This window comes from Meleagris gallopavo, chromosome 2, assembly GCF_905368555.1.
Source record: "Meleagris gallopavo chromosome 2, MGAL_WU_HG_1.1, whole genome shotgun sequence".
NCBI classification, from domain to species: Eukaryota; Metazoa; Chordata; class Aves; order Galliformes; family Phasianidae; genus Meleagris; species Meleagris gallopavo.
In genome coordinates, this window is record NC_139405.1 from 10541673 (window position 1) to 10562311 (window position 20639).

At 34.9% G+C, this 20639-nt stretch overlaps 1 protein-coding gene across 10 annotated transcripts in view; it reads right to left on the reverse strand.

Annotated features, from left to right (window-relative positions):
- NRXN1 (neurexin 1) overlaps nucleotides 1-20639 on the reverse strand; it is a 645099-nt gene that overhangs the window by 395030 nt on the left and 229430 nt on the right. For all 10 annotated transcript variants that reach the window (XM_085218894.1, XM_085218886.1, XM_085218885.1 and 7 more), the window contains one exon: nucleotides 3752-4190. In XM_085218894.1, coding sequence (XP_085075020.1) covers nucleotides 3752-4190 — 439 coding nt within the window. The remainder of the gene's footprint in view (nucleotides 1-3751; nucleotides 4191-20639) is intronic.

Consider the following 20639-nt stretch of genomic DNA (forward strand, 5'->3'; position numbering starts at 1 on the left):
CAAATAACTGAAAAGCAGTAAGACAGTAAGACGATCATTGGAACAAATGTGAGGTAAACCCAGTATCTCAAATTTGCAAACTATTAACACATATTGAAATCTGGCATTTCTTAGAAAGATAGGAAGGAAGGACTGCAAAGAAATATATGCATGAAAAAGAACTCCCAACAACGATATATAAAATTGATGTCTACAAAGTACTACTTAGAGATACTAATACATCCAAGCTGTAATTACATACTCTAGAGATAGTGTCTGGTATTTAAACTGTAACTCTAACTTTGGTTCAAACTTTCAGAGACTTCTTAACCCTTATACGCTACTTATCTATGACTATGTTCTGATACGTTTTTACATTGCTATACACAGTTAGACCTTGACCAGAATGGTAAGTTTCTTTTCTGATTTCACTGTGTAATGATGATTTCCAAAGGATAAATGGCAGTTTAGTAAAAAAGTACTTAAGGGCTATACTTGAGTATGGTAAACGTGGCAAAGTCTATGAAAATTTTAAACAATACTCAAACCTCAGAATCCACTTACTAGCCTAATTCTAATCTACCACAGAAAACAACAGGGGCAAAGACCTTCACAGCTGTTTCATGGTTTTAGCTTTTTTTTTTCTTCTTTAACTGCAGAGTTGACATTACTGTTAACAGCAGAACAGAAAAACATTTCCCTTAGGTATGAGTTAATGAGCATCTTCAATCATATTCATTATCTCAGCAATTTAGTTTTTCATAAGTGCATGTATAAGGAACTAAAACATTTCTAAATCATGTCTCACCCGTTCTGATCAGCTTAAAAAAAAAATGATTGTAAGTATCATCTATTCTGATCTCCATGCTTGCCTCTTCTGGTCTATTTAGTTACCATTTGGGTACATGAAACACTTGCTTTTACCTATTAAGATACAGTGAAAAAATCTAAGAGAAGAGTACAGTTTTCTAGAAACACTTCACACATTGTGTGCTAAAGCATAATATAATAGCTGTCATGAGGACTGTGACCACAGCACGCAGTCAAGTCATAGCACAAGAGAAGCAACTGTGATGTCACTGTCCTTTGCAGGAAATCAGATAGCCATGAGTGCTGGGACGGACCCAGCTCACACAGCAGGATGTAACACAGGTTGTGTCCTGTGCTGCATATAGGCTACTAGTCAAGGTGTGGTCCTTTTTCCTCAGTTGCACATCTAGCAAAAGAAGTGGACTTGCTTAACATTGGGCTCAGGAATTGCTGTTCACCAAAAACCAGCTTTTCTTGTAAGGAAGCACTCAGAGAAGGACTTACAGGCAGCATGGTGGGATTCTGCAGGGTCAGGACAAAGTCTGCAGTACAGAGTAGATGTTCCTTGCGACTAAGAGTCCAGAAGAGAGCAAAGAATGAAAACTAAATTGAGTACTTGCTGATCCAGCTAATGCTAAAGTCAAGGAAATCAGCAAAGCTCCTTGAGAAATGTCACAGCTTTCTATTATCTGAGGGAGCCACTATGCATTTGATTTGAAGGCTGGGAAGTAAAAATTTCACTTGGGGGGGGGGGGGGGGGGAAGATTATTTGAGTTATTTATTGATCAGCAGGAGAATCTCTTCCTTTCTATTTGAAAGGCTAGAAGTATTTTATCAGCAGCAACAAGAAAGCTTAGAAGAAGCTGAGGTTTGTTTGTTTTTTTTTTTAATATATAACATTTTCATTCACTTATATGAAAATCAGAATGTAAGTAAATGAAAAGTGATCATATTCATATGATTGGATTCGTATTTGGATTGGGATAGAGAAAAGAAATGAAAAAGCTTCCTGGAATATTAAGAGGAATTTTATTATTCAAGGAAAAAGACACAAGAGATGTACATGCATAAGTCATGAAGAAATAATTTAAACATATCAATAATTTGTTTCAATCAGAAAAATGCAACACATAGTCCATTGATTTTTTTAATCATTAGGCAGTCATTTTACTTGGTTAAATCTGATGGTTTAAGATACTACTCTGGCAATATTTTCATTAAGAATAGTAACAGCATTGCCACTGTTATCTATCACAGTGTAAGATGTTATTGTATGTATTAGAACGCTTTTGATGTCTGGTACAGATTTTAGATAAAAATTCAAGTACCAGTCAATAAGTGTACATATTTATTCACTATTCCTGGTAATAATTCCATGTTTAAGGGCAAGTAGATGATATGCTGATTTGAAAGACTAGCGTGGTAAATAAAGTTTGCTTACTTTACTCATAGGCTATTTATTCATCAGCTGGATTATTTTTTCTTATACACAGATATTTGACTACTTATAATTTTACTTAAAGATAAGACACAAATCTGATTTTTAGGTGACTATTACTTCCTAAAATTACTATGCATTCTTGCCAAATTCCTCCAGCAGTTCTAATAGTTTAAATAAAACAGATCCTAAAATCTCTTAATGGTGGCCATGAGCTACAGTATTTTACGAAGCAGAAATGCAGGACATTTCTTCAAATGTGACTTGGAATAAAAGAACAAACTTAACTTTGAGTAGACTCACAGAAGCATATTATTACAGGATTTATGTCTCATATGAATTACTGAAACAGCACTGAAGGAGGAAGCCTGAAATGAAGACTATAGTGTAAATAATGTAACCACTGGATACTCAATCACAATTGAGGTTTTTGAGATTTTTTTTTTTTTTTACCTCAAGAAAAGCAAATACCTAACCAACATAAAATCAGAAAATCAGGCTCTATGTAACTTGAATTTCAAGCTCCATAAACCAAGAATCAAATCAATATTTTTAACAATTCTATAGTAGATTGATCGATTGAATTTGGTCAGCCTTTAGCACAGATTTGACTGAAATCTTCAGTTTAAAACTTCACTTAAATTTGCTTAATTTCTTTATATCTAGAAAGTCATTAAAAAAATTAGTGTTTCGAGGATAAAGATTCAAAAATCAATTAAAAATGCAAATCATTCAGAAGGAGTCATCAGAAGGTAGTGGGGAAAAACCACAAAAACCGAAAGAAGACAGGGAAGTTTAATTGTGCAACATGCAATTTCAGAGTGTATATAAACTTCAGATAGAATACTGATCTCGATCAGAAAATTCTTTGATGATCTAAATAACAGGCTCGGTATATCTTTCCCCAAAAAAACCTGATAAATCCTGGCATGTTGCTCAGGTCAACATATATATACTCAATATCAGATGTAGCATCAACACAAGAACAGCCAGTTAAACACATTACAAGCTGGGACGAATTTTAGTATCATTAGGACACAATTTAAAATTTTGCTTTTAGCATTTCTGGAGAGGTAATTTTTCAAGTTAAATACTATAGAATACAAACCATACTGACATAACTCTAATTTATGCTGGTATGTACTGTCAGCCACCCATTAGCGTACTACTTAATTTTGCTGAGGTTTGCTGATATGAATAGAAGGTCTATGCTGTTTCTGTGGGCAGATAATTCCCAATATGGCAGATTCCTTAGAGTAACTCTTTTTTGCTCGATTTTTTTATCTTGAAATTTACCACTCTGGCTATTTGGTTTACTTGCAAGTTTAAATATTTGATTACCCAATGAACATTAACATATGTTACTCTGGAAGTCATTACATTGTGGTATCTGACACTAATAACTGTTTATATTTCCTTCACTTTTCAGACAACGTGCAACTTTGTATATAGCACTATATATAGCCAGCATTCTGTCAGATATAACAAGAAAAGACGTAATGAATATTAAAATGGAAGACTTACCTGATCGTCCATCCCTTTGAAAGTCCACATGGTACCATTCACCATCATTCACCTTCTTCTGCAATGCTTTTATTTTTATAGTACCTGATCCCATGTCTAACAGCAGGTAGAGATGGCCATCAAGCATCTCAATGGCAAAAAAGTCAACTTTCACCATCTGTGGGTGTTTGGCATCTTTTTGGTGCCTTGGCTTTCCATGACTGAAAAGAATCAAACCATTTGGCTCAGTTGTACGAAAGTCAAATGATATTGAGCCTGTTTTCTTGGCATTCCACTTTGGCAAAGAGATGAAAGATTCTGGTGTTTCAAATGTGATCGGATCTAAGGTTGCAACATTCTCACATTTAAATGCTACTACCCCATGAATCTTCATTTTAGGATCTCCTTGTTTGGCAAGTCGAGATAACTCCAACCTGACATCATTATTTTTATATACAACCTGCAAGAAAAGCAGAGAAATTACCAAGAGAGACTTGAGCACTTTAACCAAACATGTATAATCCTGAAACATTTATTATTTAATGATTAATAATAGCATGTAGGTTACTCCAAAAGTAATGCTTCCTATTTATTTCCAAGGAAATGACAACAGATACAAAGAATAAAATAACACCACTTGATAGAGCAAATTGTCATCTACCTTAGTTTTCAACATTGTCATCACCATCAGCTAATTTGTGCAGGTGAGCTGAATGAGACGTTCTTCCTTTTGTGATGTAACGGCTGCATGGCCATCTTAAAAGTGGCTTATCTTTCACGTTGCTGTTGCCATTGCTGAAAAACAGCAATCTCTACTACCATACCAACATATCAGAATAGGAGGCATTATTTTGGGGGCAGCTCTCATATTTAAATGCAATAATTTACACACACACACGCACAAAATAACTATTTTTATTGACTAATGATTTGATAATAGCTTTCACTAAATCAAATGAAATTGTTCTAAAAAAAATACCCTTAGAGTTAATTCAAGCAATCTGAATGAAATCTGCACATAACTTATACCATCAGTTACAAATTAGCTTGTGTGGTCTTCATTGCTTAAAAGCTTTCTTTGCACAGTCATTCCACTCTGTTTGAGAAATACTAGATTTCTTGTTCCTCTAAACCCTTTGTCACTGTCTTAACTCTTCTGTTCATGTACAGAAAATGCACCAAGGTCAGATACTTTATAATTTAACATCTTTTCAGTTTGTCCTTGGGGCTGAGGAACAATAGTATCCATGAATATCATGAAGCCATAAACAGAGAAAAATGTATCACACAGATCAAAACAGAAAGAAAAACCAAAACCAACAATAGAAAAAAATGGGACAATCTCTGAGTCAGTTCAGTTGGACAAAAGATAAAAACACTCAAATATTTTCCTGGCTGTACAGTTTTATCTTAAAAATGAAAGACAATATTAGTTTTAAATCCTATTGACCTCAACAACAAATGTTTTTGCCTCAAGTTGCATATTATTCTGTCCTGAGAAACCTGACACAATAATTACCCAACATTCAAGTCTTTATTAGTATACTCTGAAATTGCCTCAATTTCTAGGTTGCCAAGGATAAAAGGACGGTTTAAATGAAGCTCTCCAATCACAGATGTAGCACGACTACTTTGTCAGTATTTTTCCTTATTCAATAAATGATTTACCTATGCTAAAATACCACTGGAGGGTTGAATATGACTATATGGTGATACAAGCTAAAATGTTCATCTCTGTTTCTAAGGTTACGCCTCCACTAGCAAGCAGTTTTGAGCAAAAGCAACAGTTCAGTAAATCAGTTGTGTTCAGGATTCTTCATCTACAGACCATACATCGATCTGAACCAGCTCTACAATGTACTCTGAAGCTGTCTGAAGGACCAGTCACTGGTTTAGACCTTAGAGTGTGTTTGATGAATACTTAGGTTTCAGAGGAAATAAATCTCTGGCCTAACTGCGAAACCCACTAAGCAAGCAAAGTGGAAGGCATACAATAAGTACAAGAGATAAGAATGCACAACAGAATTGTGCTACTGTTAGAAATAAAAACCCTAGCATACATACAACATAAGACAGTATATCCCACAAGGAACAGTTGTTATTGAAAAATGCAAAACATAATATATACTAAAAATATGGTTGATAAATCACAAACTGCTTACTGTGAGAATTAAATTCTTTCAAATTATGTCATTATGATTCCATGATTATCAACCAAGTAACATAAACTAGCAGAGCTATTCCATACATATCCTAAAATCTAAGAAATAAGGCCATTTTTACATTTTATTTCAGGGTTTAATTCTAATACTGTTGCTCCCCATGGAGTTGTATATTTCCAAAGACGACAAATAACCCTCATTTGTGGCTTCCTGATAGCAGGAAGAATACTCTGCCACTGGGAGGCAGATAATGTATTGCCCACCTTGAGTGAATACATAAAAACTGAGTACAGTTTGACTAACTTGTAATCTCAGAGAATAATGATACACACATTATCAAGAAACCCTGGAGCACCTCAGAGATCATAGCTTACTCAAAGTGACTTAGAAGATCAAAGAATACTAAAGAATAAGCACGTGCAAGTCATCTCCCAATACAAGGACCTTCTGTTTTAAGAGTGATGAAAGCAAAAGGCAGAAGAATGCTGCAAGAAGCGAGTAGACTGTCAGGCAAAATTACTTAGAGATATTTGATCTTAAAAGACATTGACCTGATCACTTCCTGTGGTAACAGAGGTTTTGCAGTGTTCATCTTGTCCAAAGAAGTCATAAGAGGACATCTTTCTATAATGTGGTGAAGATCATTACAGTGAAACTGAAGGATATGGTAAAAAGGAGGAACAAATGGGTTCTCATTAGAACTAAATCATGGTGATGACAGTGAAAGTAATTAAGGCAACGAAGAACATGAAGAGAAAATATTCTTTAATTGTCAGCCAAACAAAGGCAGGCACAAAGATAACACAAACAAATGGAAAAGAAGAATTGCTTGTTTATGGGCATAAATTCAAACTGTTTGCTCTTACTGAAAGCTGCTTGACTGAATAATAAAGATGGTAGTTAATACAACTCAGAAAACCTGAACTGAAAAGAGGAGAGCTAAGCTTTACTTTGTGTCTAAAATGGTTCTATTGGCTTTGAAATCCTTAGAATATTAATTTTAGTCTCATGAAATAGACAATTTGGAACTGAAATATCATGGATATTTTATTAAAACAAAAATATAAACAATAATTAAAGACCATAACTGAAATTAATTAAATTTTTATTCAGTTGGCATTTGGAAGTCTTATTCCAGGTGCTACACTGAAGTTTGTACCCCTCCCCTTCACTTCCTGTTCATAAAGAATGTACTCGCTCATCACTGAACCTAAACAAAAAGGGGGGAAAAAAAAAAAAAAAAAAAACAACAATATGTTCACAAACAAAAAATATGCTTTAGGATTGAGAGCCTCTAGGGCACAAGTGAATTCAATTTGGAAAGGTACTCCTTATTTTTTACTTTTTGAGGATTTTTTCTTTCCTTCTCGGTACACATAAGGATAAATATGTTCTTAATAATGCAGATATTATCCAATGCTAATTACACTCAAGATACCCTTCGTATTCTTCAATGTTAACTATGTAGATTATTCCTCAAACAAAGATAAGGATCTACAATTAGCCAAGTGAATGTAATTTGTAAAGGAGAAATATCTTTGAGTCACAATCAACTTCACTCCTACACTATCAACACTTGGTATGTTTGCAGTTTTTCTCGAGGATCTATTGGGCTGGCTCTGGTAAATAGCTTCCTTACTCTCATGCTCTAATACCTAAGCTCAAACAACATAATTTTCCTGTGCATGAACCTGCAAGCCCTAAAGGAATTGTACTGCACTATTAAAAGCTCCATGAATTTTTCTTTCATTGAATGTATTAACTCCTCTTAATATTAAGCAAGGGACAAGACCCTGGTCTTTAAAATATCTAATAACCTAGTTCTTGGAAACTACAAAAAGTCACTTAAACTCCCAAGATAAAAGGAGCAGTTTGCAATTTCCCTTGTTACTCACAAAGTAAGGAATAGAACTGTTTTCCAGAAGAGAAGGGACATACATAGCAATTCACATCAAAATAGAAACACCCTCTATCATCAAGGCCAACTGCAAACAAGGTAACATGATATGACATAGTTGAGTCTCACCAAATAAATCCAGCTAAGAGACAGCAAATATTAACTTAAACTCAGCACTCTCTTTAACATGGCCTCTGGACATCTTGGCACACAAGCAGAATTAATTCATCTTTCCCAAAGATATATAATTTATAGGTAACCAGGGCCTTAACAAGCAAAGAACTCCAGGGAAGAAATTAAGAATTCACTGCAAATCTTGCCAGAGGTCATGGTGCCTTCAACAACAACAACAACAACAACAACAAAAGGAGTATAGCAGCCAATAAAAATATATTCTTAAGTTGGTAATCTATAACTGTATGAAAGACTTTGAGAAAAGGTGAAGGAGAAAACTAGTAATGTACTGCTGATATGAGAGACATTGTAAACATGCAAACATTTGGTAGTTTGACTACCAAATGAGAAGAGCAGACATAATAAAAACGTTAGTACGAATAAAACCTTATCAGTTCTCTTTAATTTTCTGATCTTATTCCATGAAATTTAAAACCTGGAAAAATGCAAAAGAATGAAGATTTCAACACCGCTCCCAACTCAGAGTCCAATCTTTTCCACACGAAGGATTTCCTTTGTATTCTTCACATCAAATGTTATCAGTGAACAAACATCATTACTCTGAAATAAATGTTTCACAAGACTGACCATTGCTAGTAACAAGCTTCTTTCCAATCAATGTGATTTAAAAACCTTTGAACTGCAATGAAGGATTTCTCTTTCCAAATTATTTATATTATGAAGGCAAAATAGGGTCTCAAACAAGTGAGACACATTGCCTCATTTGTAACATCTAAGTTTCCTCAGAATAATAAAATCAAACAGCAGTTTAGGATAGCAGTTTAGTTAGGAGAAGCCTATTTAAGTAAAAGGAAGGTGAGGAAAAACACATTTCTAAATGCTATTTGAATGAATCCATGCTCTAAATCTGTTGTTTTTTTTTTAAGTGCAATAGAAGTATTATCTTACCATAGAGCAGTACTTTTTCACTTTCATGAAACCTGTACCACCTGGTTGGTTACTACAACTTCACTGCAAACAATGGCAATTAATTCTCTAAAATGGAGACTGATATGATCCAAAATGGCTCAGGTAGGTCCTGCCAACCTACTGTTATATGCTGTCCAGTGAAGTCAGCAGGAGATAATTTACTGACGTCAGTAGCAATAATATTACAGTAAGTGAAGCCTGAGGCATTTTTATCAGCCTTCTTTAACAGTCTCTAAAATCTCTCTACTCCATTAAGTATCTTGTACATACAGCGCTATATTCTTCAGAAATCCAGAATGCAAAGTTGACCATTGAGAGCTCTCATGTATTTTTTGGTATTTACTGAAAGGTTTTGAGCAACTCCATGAATGTCAGCCTCTCAGAGGATAGTTGTCATTTTGCTAACATGCCTCAATTCATTTCCAACTTACAAAACAAATATAGCAAGCATTACAATAGCAACAGATTATTTATGTAAAACTTAAGGAGCCTTACTTCAAAGACTTGCAAAGGACTGCACTTCTGAATGTAATATGAATGAAATCATCTATTCAAGCCTCTATGTTTATGCATCTTTATATACCTGCTTTGTCTTCTGAGACAGAGAAAAGATTAGCAGGTATAATGAAATAGTATCTCCAAGGAAATAATTGATTAATGCTCAGATGAAGTGGTTTGAGTTTTTCTGGAGTGGATGTGTGTGTGGTGGTCAGGGCTTTGGGAGCTGGGTGAGACATTTTGGAAGGGGTTCATTTAGAACACCAAACCAAAAATAAACATTCAGTTGGAGGTAAGCCCCAGGAGAACAGGATATGGTTCTGTAGTGTAGATACCTACACGACTGAAGGAAATGGCAATACATGCATTTTGCTGCATTAATTTAGGTATGATATGATCTGGGAAATTGCTCTGCAAGTTTCAGCTCAAAGAAAGTGCCAACGCAACAGAACTGGAAAAAAGAAAAAAACAAAACAAACAAAACAAAAAAACAACAAAAACACGTGCAATGATCAACTGTAGTGCTTCAAATTCCATGAAACATATATTTAGGAAACCCACATTAATTTCCTGTCTCTTTTTCTTGTTTACTCTTGAGCATTCAAAATGATGGAGCAGAAACACTCCATGTGCCTTTTGATAAAATTACACTTGGCTCCTCGATGGTGACAGAACAAGAAACCCAGGTGTAAGCTAACTACTGATTGCCCAAGTCTAAAGGAGCACTGAACATAGCTTCAGTTACCTAAACTATGAAAAATAAAATAGTATTTCATTACTGGAAACACGGAAAATAGCTGTATTAGGCCTGCCCCTACTAAGGGCAGTGGCTTTTTCAAAATATAAAACATTTTTTCAAGGCTAACACATTCTTCATATGGCATGATCATACACTTTGTTTTGGTTTATAGCTTTAGTTTTAAAAAAGAAAAAAATTAAATGGCACATACTCTCCACAGAATATTTTGCCCTAAAAGGTAGAGATAATAAAAGAGTAATTAGAATAACACTTGCTATTAGAAATCAGTGATAGTAAATCCAGAGATTTGGGTTTAACCTGAATTTGAATGCTTCCCTGAGAACTTAACCTCTCTTTGGTTCCCTATAAAATGGGTATGCTACTTCTCATATGCTAGAAACCTGTACGAAGGCTGAAGTTTGCAACATCAGCATCTGCCTGAACCTTACTGAAGTTAATATTTACTCATAAATTTCCTACAGGAAACATCCTTCCCATTTTCTGCTTAAGGACGACAGGAATCACTGTGACCAAAGAGTATGATATTCTAATTCTTTCTAGCATGCAACTACAGACTATAGAGCATGTTGGCCATTGAAATGGAAAAATAAAATGTACTCAATCAGGTCAGAAACTACATTCAATAAAAGCTGAGCTTGAATATTACCTGTCTCAAGGTCAACAAAAGAATATATTATGCTTTGCCATGATGGGTTAATGACACACTGAATGGCTAACTAGAGATAACAATGTGATGTTGTAGCTCCTCTTTAGTATTACAAGATACATTGCACAGACTTCTGTTCACAGGAAACGGACATACGTAGTGCACACAATAAATATGTTTCTTTAAGTTGTGTGTTACCATATCCCTGCAAATTCTAGGTAGGCAATTTGGCACCAGAATAGAATGGACAAGCTAGAATAATTATATAGAATTCCAACATGAAATCAACAGGACATATGAGAATCAGCTACTGCCCCAAACAATGCTGTTAAAAGAATGTAAAGAATGGAGCAACAAATAGCTTACAATTTAGTAAAGGGAAGATATCAATTATTTTAAGGCAATAAAAAACGTGGCAATGGGTACACACAATCATAGAAATTAATCCAGTGTTACTGGAAATGGAATTAAAGTAAGGAAAATATACTGAGCTTACAGCTATGAAAAACTACCTATTTGCTTTGCTTAAGATTCACTGCGCAGTACTGGAAAGATCACATCTTTCATGCATCTGTCACTTGTTACCACAATTAATACAATGGTGAGAGCTGATTTTGTAGCTCTACTGGTCTCTTCTGCTGGAGCTACAAACACTGAATTCAGAACTGTTTGGTTCTTTTCTCCTCTGCTTTGACAGTTTGAATAGAGACATCTAAGAAGTGTGCCAGAGAAAGCTTTATATATTGCTTCCATGGAGAGAGAAGTTATTGTTGTATCGTTTAACATGTTATATTAGGAGAAATTTGAAAATCAACATTTTTTTTTAAACAACCTAGATAACAGGATTGTTGTTAAATTTTTTCAGCCTGCTGTGGACACAAGGCTTTTGAAAATCTTTTTTTTTTTCTCACTTCAATAGACTGTTTTGTTATTCCCTGTATGCCCTGCTGTCTGCTGCCAGGCTGCTAAATGTTTCTGACTGTGGTTGCTGTGTTCTCTGTTTTCAAGAAATTGGTTCAAGGTTTCTGTCCATCCCCCACCCGCCTTTTTTATTTTAATTGCCCATGGCAAAGATTCATACAAATTTCTTGGCAACATCTAAATTGCAGAATTCAGGAACAAGTTGGTTCCACAGAATTTCTATCAGCTCCCAAGCAGGAACAAAGCTTCTAACAAGACATAAGTCACAAATTAAAACCAACAGAAACAAAAATAACCAAAAGGAAAACAAAATGTATTGTTTGAAGCAAAAACAGCTTCACATTAATACCTTAAATAACACTTAAGGAAGAAAACAAACAATATACTACATCCAGTGATTGGGAAACTAAAGGGATACAGGAAACTCACTTGTGCTGAATTTCTGCTTTTTCCTCCCCTTTCTGTCTCATTGCATCTAGAATTACCAAAGGCTAACTCTGCATTAAATACAAAAACACACTATTTTTTCTTTCTCCATGTGGTGGTATTACACTCATACACAGCTAAGCTCCACCACCCCACTCTCACCTTCCTCTTACTCAACAGTACATGGAAGAAAAAATGGGAGTAAAAAAGGCTTCTGAGTTAAGCAGCAGCTCAATTAAAGGGATAGGGAAAAAAAAAATACAGCAAAGACAAAGAGAATTTTTCTCTACTTCTCATCAGCAATCAATGTTCAACCACTTTTCAGGAAGCACGGACTCAACAGAACTACCTTTAATTAGGCTATCTCCCCTAAGGAAAAAAAAATGGCCACAAAGAGCAGAAAAATGAGTCTCAAATCGAATACAAAAAGCAATATGGACCCTACACAGAATCCAAGTTTGGGAGGTCAGTGATTTGTAGATACAGAGTAACAAAAAGTCGATGAGAAAAAAGAAATAAGTGACCAATATAGGTAACCTTACAAGTCTTCAAATGCCTGAAGGAAATTTTTCATATCAGCCATGTTTTCAGACATATATAAAAGCAAGTGTAGTCTGCAATTTTACGTAGAACATCAGTTCTGCACATCCTTTGGTGAAATGAGGGGTTTTATTCCACTCATTTCTGGCTTTCTTTCAGCTTCTCTCATCAGTATATTAGTAACTGCCAACTGATGTCTCTCAACCTTCTTACTTCTCCAGAATAATAAATTCTCAACTGGCTTTTTCCTCTCATTCTCTCACACTCGTGTGGCTGCTCTTGTATCTAGCTGAATAGCTAGCTCTTGGCTGTGGCTTTTTCTGGCTGCTTTCCCTTTTGGACTCATTTGCTCCATTTCCTGATTCCTGGTTTGAAAGAACCTTCTGTCCCACTGCTGGGCAAATAGCCCTTTAGTGCTGTGCTCAAATGCCATAGCTATTGTATAAACTCACAGCTAGACTCCACGTAGATAGTGTCCTTCCTTTCTGCTTTGTTCGCTGGCTATTCATTCAGTAATGTTGGCTACTGGTTCACCAGCTATAGAAACTTTCATTTTCCCATTCTGGCTGCTAGCACAGTACCTAACTAGGTTGCAGCTCTCCAATTTCTGTTTGTGATAATGAAACAAAAACAGTTTATGGAGATATTGGTTAAATTCAGTCTTAACATGCAGCTAGATCTCCAGCCACACCAGTAACTTTTATTTCTTTTCACATCCAAATTCCTGAAAGATATCTAGGAAAATTGATCCTTACTTTCACCTGCCTGCTCCTACAAATTCTTATATTTTTATTTTATCTTACACTTTTCAATACTATTAGTTCCGTAAAACTCATTACATTGGCATTTCCAAGCACACTGCCTTCTCAAATACAAGTGAGAATTAGAAGCTAAAATTTCTGTAGTACTTATGCAGAGTAGGAGGAAAATTGGGACTCTTCCATTCCAAATACTGATCTGTGTGTATGACTAAAAGCAATTTATAAATTTTCAAGAAAAAGATGAGCTTGATTCATGAGATATTTTTAAGGCATCTCTTTTATCTTCATGGCATCTCTAATTATCACCTACCTATGAGCCATGTTATTTTAATTTTACTGAGGCTAAAGCTGTCCTCTTTATCATGGAGTGCAATGTAACGGCAAGGGCGAATAATTTTAAACTAAAAGAGGGAAGATTTAGGTTTGATGTTAGGAAGAAATTCTTCACTCAGAGGTTGGTGAAGCCCTTGCACTGCTGCCCAGAGCTGTGGGTGCCCCATCCCTACAGGTGCCCAAGGCCTGAGCTGGTGGGGAGTAGCCCTGCCGATGGCTACTCAGTGGGATTTTAAGGACCTTCCAACCCAGGCCATTTTGTGGTTCTATGAAAATAGATTTGCTGAACCAAGCCAATCATCCTAATAATAGTAAGGAACAGGCATGCATTACTTGATGTCCAAGATGTGGCATACTCCTGCAGCAAGAGAATAAACCTGAGTACGCATACTGAAGTTGAGGATTCTGACAGATAGCGTCCAAACCTGTGATTTTGGTGTCAGCTTAGTGCTAAAGAAATGACAGATAGTAAAATTCCCATTCAGTTCTGTACTGAGTCTTCAGCCTCAAGCATAATCAATTCTTTTGACAGATCATCAGTAAAAACATATAATACTACATCAAACTTTGTCTAAAAAGAGTGAACAAGAATAGCTTGCCAAATAAAATGAACTACCAACAAATACGTACAGAAGGTATTCACTGGTTATTGGTATCTACTATAAACATAAAATGTTATCAATGTACTGATCTGCAAATAGAATGGGTTTCCTAAAATATTTTTTGCTAGCAAATGTATCTCACAATAAAAAAACCTCACAGCACTTATTTGGACAACACCTATGAAGAAAGCTAATTCTTAGTAAAGGGTAGACAATGCAATTAAACATTTCTCACTTCCCCATGAATTGAATGTTTCAGCAATGTTCTGACATTTGTTTTCACCTTTGAAATGTACTTATTTTTTCAAATTTCAAATAAACTGTTCAACTTTAAACAGCCTTTTATATCAAGTACATTTTGATATACCATGTCAAAAGAGTGGGAGGAAAAATCAGTATTTTCTCAGGCAAAAATCGCTTTCTAACTATTTTCAACAAAATATATTAACGGGCGTGCCATGCAATACGTGCACTGAATTAAGCATAAATGAAAAATCATTCAAGAGTACACCAGGCTTTTAGTAGCCCCATCTATCCTATTCTCTGTATTCATCTCTGTATGACTGTATACAGAAAAAAAATAAAAGAATTCAAAGCTAGTCAAAGATTTGTAGCATGCATTTTCTTTAGAAAAATCTGCCAAAATTAGGCTCATGATTGCATTACCAGTTGTGGGGTTTCAATCCGACTGAAGCCACTACTTACTGGTTTAAGACTACAAAAACCTGATAGATCCAAGACTGATTCAGAATTGAGATGTTAATTATGCCTAATAGAAAACTTTAAAACGAATTCAGAATAGGCACATTCCAAAATAAATATATTTAGAGAAAATATCAAGTGAGCAGACAGTTTTAAAACAATGGAAAATTGTCTTTCTAAGGTATTAATCTTAACATAAGCCAATAAACACCATCAAGTAATGAGACTAAGCCTTACCACATCACCTGTGTGATCTTGTCAGAAAACAAAAGGGCTTTTGTGAATCAAAACCTGAACCCATCATTCCAGTCTGAAACTGGTTTGACTTTTCAAGAGGTAGTTCTTGAAGACAAAAGCTACCAAGAGGCAGACAGGAGGCTCTCTGCTTTCAGAAACAGTAACACAAATAACAAGCTCCTGGAAAATCCGGTCTGCTCATGTTATAGCCCATTTAGTTTCAGCTCCTTTGCATGAAGGATTCTTTTCATGTTGTTGGGCAGACATTCACAACTGATAAACAGGGGAAGGAGCTGCATTAAAAATATGAACAAAAACCCCTGGCACTTTCTGAGAGCTTCATCTTGAAATAAAAACAATTTTCAAAACATGTACTCAATTTCTTGTACCACTTTATTTTTTAAAAACCTCTTTAGAAAAGTGAAAGTTACAACCAGTTATGTGTTGAAGAATTTTTTTCACAATTCTCCATCTCGGAGCTCTCAGCACAGTCTCCTAGCTGATTACTGCTAAACATTTTCAAAAGACAAGCTTGGAAACAAAAATCCTTAGCCATCCTTGATATTAATAGTCATTGACTTGACAGATACAGTTTTCACTGCATGATTTTTTTCGTAAGTGAAGCCTATTTTTAAATCTGTCTCATGGGAACGATCAGTTTGACAGCTTTTACACTTCCTAACAGCTTCCTCTATGCTTATAAGAAAACAGAAGCCAGCAAAGTGATTAGTGCGACTTATTTAACCTTGGAATATCTGCTTTTAATGTTTACTTAGATTAAGTTTGCAATTTATTGTGGACCGTTTCAGTTGGCATCGCGAATTATATCACAGGTTACTACCGCTAACCTGGGGTCAGTTCACAAAACATCCTAGAACTACTAAATCTGGTCAGATTTTTTTGTTTGTTTGTCACGGAAAAAGCAAATGTGCTCCCATTCATCTCTCCTACTATCACTTATACGGGATACAACTGGTCTGAAGTTTTCATACCCATTTTGGTACATCAGCTTTTTACTTCTTGAATAAAGAAAAACAGAACCTGAAAGACAGATCAACCAGAAATATTTCTACAAATTGTTGTGGTGTCAGCTGCTCCCAGTCTTTTTTTTTTTTTTTAATATACATATACACAGGTAACATAAGTACGTATCGAGACCTGCAAACATCTCAAAAATCAGTTATGAACTTTTGAATGAACATTTGTTTGAATGTAACAGAACATTAAGCTATTCATGTAACTGGCCTAGAAAATATATTTTTAACTTCCATTTTGATATTTTCCCAATGTTTTAAGTGTGTAGCAACTATTTTTAATGAAAATGTGAGTAAAATATAAATCTATACTTCATCTCAACATGACAGAAAATTCTGAAGACCAAAGAACAGCTGCACTTTGACAATTAGATGATACCAAGATTGGCTTAATAAGGACATCCAGATTTTTATATTTCTACAATTTTATTTTTTTTTCTATTTGGTAAATAAGATATATTGTAGTGTAAGCATTTAATCCTTACTAACTGAAAAGTAAAGAAACAGTTCTTCTCGGTATTCCTTTCAGTTCCTCCAATGAAGATTTAGAAATCATTCACCATATGATGGTAAAGCAGCATCCCTGTGATTCCAATGGCTCTTAAGCAAGTGAAACTAGGTAGAATCTCTCTTTGAAAGAAAAAAGTTTGCTTTTTTCTTATACAACTGCATTAATTCCATAGCATAAACACTGTATTTGAAGCAACTGGATTTTAAAACTCTTGTTTCAAAATGTGACTAAATAAAAAGGGAACTGAAGAACATTATATCCTTTAGGATATATAAATAGATATTCCAGGTTCTTATTACAGTCCTACAGTAGATTATGCAATTTTCCGAAAGAATTATAACGAGTACTGCCTAATTTTCTTTGTTGTTTTTTTTTCTTTTTCTTAAACTGGTGAAACAAATCACTTATGTCAATAATCACTATTTTTTTTCCTGAGCAAAGAATAAATTAAGCAAAAGATTCACTTAATGACTTAATTCTTCAGAGACAACATATATATATCAGTTCACAAGTCTTCAAAAAATTGCATAAATAAAACTGATAGAAATATTATCAAAATGGTTATACAAAAACAATTTCAACTGCCAACATAGAAATATGCTGTAAAGTCTGGTAATGAACTTAAACTCAGAGTACTCAAACTTTACCATTCACTGCAATTTTGCAGCAATGAAAAGATTCTCAGAAATTCAGTGAAGTCTTTCCTTGTGAGCAAAGAGTCTCAACATAAAAGCAAAGGACAGACTTAAGTTGCTACAGAAATGAAAGCGTTCTACTACCAGCAGTAAGCTTGTATATCTCAAAGACGAAGGGTGTAGGGACCTCAACACTGACACCTAACCAATCACACGAGCCAATGTAACTAGTTCATTTTGGACTTTGATGATGCATTACAATATGTTCTCACAGATATTTTTGTTATTTTAATGCATTAGCGTAATACAAGCATTGCTCTGAAAGTAATGCCTCTTGTTTTGTTATGTTGGCCCATAACATCAGAGATGGATGTAGGTTGCATGACAGTACAGGTTGACCCTTCCAACCAATGTTTCATTACATTCTGTTTCCATGTGAGAGATGACAGCAGCAGGGCAGTCTGAAAGTAAGTATAAAGAAATAAGAAATAATTGTTATATGAAATAGTGATTTATGGCATTATTGGGGTTCTTTGTGGTAGTTTCCATGAAAATAAATAGGAGACATTACTTTCAGAGCAATCTACATACATCAATAGCTGTCACTAACATAACATATTACTAGTTAACGTGGAAGAAATGCAGTGCATAGTCCAAAATTGCAGGGTATTCTGTTTGCTTTGCTTTTTAACTAAGTGATCTTAAAAATATGTATATTTCCCAATAAGGGACAGAGAATTTTGATTGATATATGCATTCTCCACTACAAGTATTGCTCTCAAACACTGAGCCTTTTAACGTTCAGGACAGAGACAAGATAGGACTTCCTCATTCATTATTCTAAAGAAACAAGCTCAACACTTTATTCCCAGTTTGTCTGCTTCTGTGTTTTTTCAGCTGTCTCTGGAAATCCTACGTGTATTTTCTGATCTTTTTAATCTGAAATCTCTCACACAGTGCAAAATATTCATTTTTTTTTTCCCCTGTAGATTGATCGATGAAAAATAGAAAAGGATTTTCTTTTCAAACATTTTCTTGGAACAATTTTTCCTGTATCTTGCATCTTTCCATTTTTTCCATTTTAATCCTGATGCTGCTGAGTCGTGATGAATATTTATTTATTCTCATCTTTAGAGATATAAATATTTATGAGCAGAGCAGTGGCTGACTGGCACCTTGTATCATCTAAGAAACACATGCACACTGGACATATGAGATGGAATTTCTTTTTCTGTCCATAGGAATTGCCTAAAGGAGATAGAATATATTGTTCCTTATGGTCATTATTGTACATGTACATAATCAATAGCTCAGTATACATCACTTCCAGCCTCCACAGCAGGAAATAAACATAAAAATCTTACGAATGCTGAGGGCTATTCAGTATTAAATGGATGCATTTCCTGTTGGTATTTCAAAGTGTAAACATTTAGAAAATCCTATGCATTGGAGAGAAATTTGTCATGAGTATCTCCAGAGCTCCCTTCTGTTAATTCCAGTCTACCCTCATGCAAAGCATACACAAGACCTCAAAAAAAACAGTGTTAGTGTGTATGGGAGAAAAAACGTTTTTTTCTGAAGATTGTCTCCTTTATGGAAATATTATCTTAAAACCCTTTGTGTTTACTTCCTTTGGATCACTTTAAGTTGTATGCTGTTGGGTTTTTTTAAACAATACTAGTATCAGGACCACTCATGAATCTGAGAAAGCGGAAAGAAACATATGTGGAATAAAGACTGAAATTCATATCCTGGTAAAAACACTAGGTCTGCAAGATTCCACAATTTCCTCCCTGAATACTCCCCTTAACACAACGCAAACATCCCACACCTTTCACACCCCTTTGTTTCCTTCTCCACTTTTAAGCATCCTATTTCAAAAAAGAGTAGTGAAAAATGCATAAAAACCACTGCTATGAGGCACTGATTTATTAAACATGTACTGAACTCACTAGCATTTACTGAGTAGGAAATATGGGAAACTTCTTTCAACAAACAAAAATCTATAACACATCTCGAACTGACTCTCCAAAATGGTTTGTAGCAAATCTATTAAGCCCTCTAGCACACCTCTCCAAAAAAGATGTTTTCACATAGAATAGCTTTTGCTTTATGCAATCTACTCTGAAGCATCAGTGAAGACTGAGATGGCGCTTTTACAAGTACCTTTGGGAAAATGCTCTGCTACATAATCTATTCTTACTGTCAATCACTTTTTCCTGCTACTCAGCCAATCTGAATTTTCACTTTAGCAATCCCATTGCATTATTCCCCGTGTGCTTCTGTGCTTTAGCATTTACACTCTTCAAATATGTATAGATATTGTTAAGGAGAAAAAAAAAAAAACATTCGTTTTTCATTCAGTATATCATTTTTTCCTGTTTGAATGCTGTTGGTCTCCCTTGGAGTGCTGTATTTCCTTACACATTCCAAATAAATGTCAGAAAAATTAATATTTGTTGTTGCTGGAAAATACACCCTATACAGAAAGCACCTTTCCCTCCCTCAACGTTTTCACATGAATTTGTCCATCCAGTTCCCCAGTTTACCTTCTTATACCATTCTGTTATCAAGAAGGCTTTACAAAACTGAAGTTTCCAATAAAGGAAAGCAAAAAATTACTAGCTAGATATTTTACTAAAATAAATAAAAAAAAAAAATGATTTTCAACACCTTCTCCTAGCCATGATCTATGTATTAAGAAAATAAATTGCATAACAACAGTAACTTGGAGGTCAGCTGCGCCTTCGTGATTTTTCTGTTCTTATTTCAAATGCTTCAGAACAGATACCTTAAAAAGAAAAATAATATTTCCATCTCTCCTTTCTTCAGTATTGCTTCACAGCCTCATTAGAGACTCAGAATATCAAATCCTGCACTTTTCACACTTCAGAGATCATTGTATCTCATGACACACTTTCCAATGCCAATTTAAATTCTTTTATAATAAGCAACTTTTTCTCTTCTCCTTGACTTTCTCCCATTGCTTTTATTTATTTTTTTCTTACGTCCACTTTCAGTGTACTCTTATCTACCTCAGTCAGGTTAACTCTTCTTCATATAAATCTCTGAAACATTTGACAACAAGCCCTCTAAAAACTGTTGGGGAGACTGCATTTGTGCCTCCTCCATTCATCACT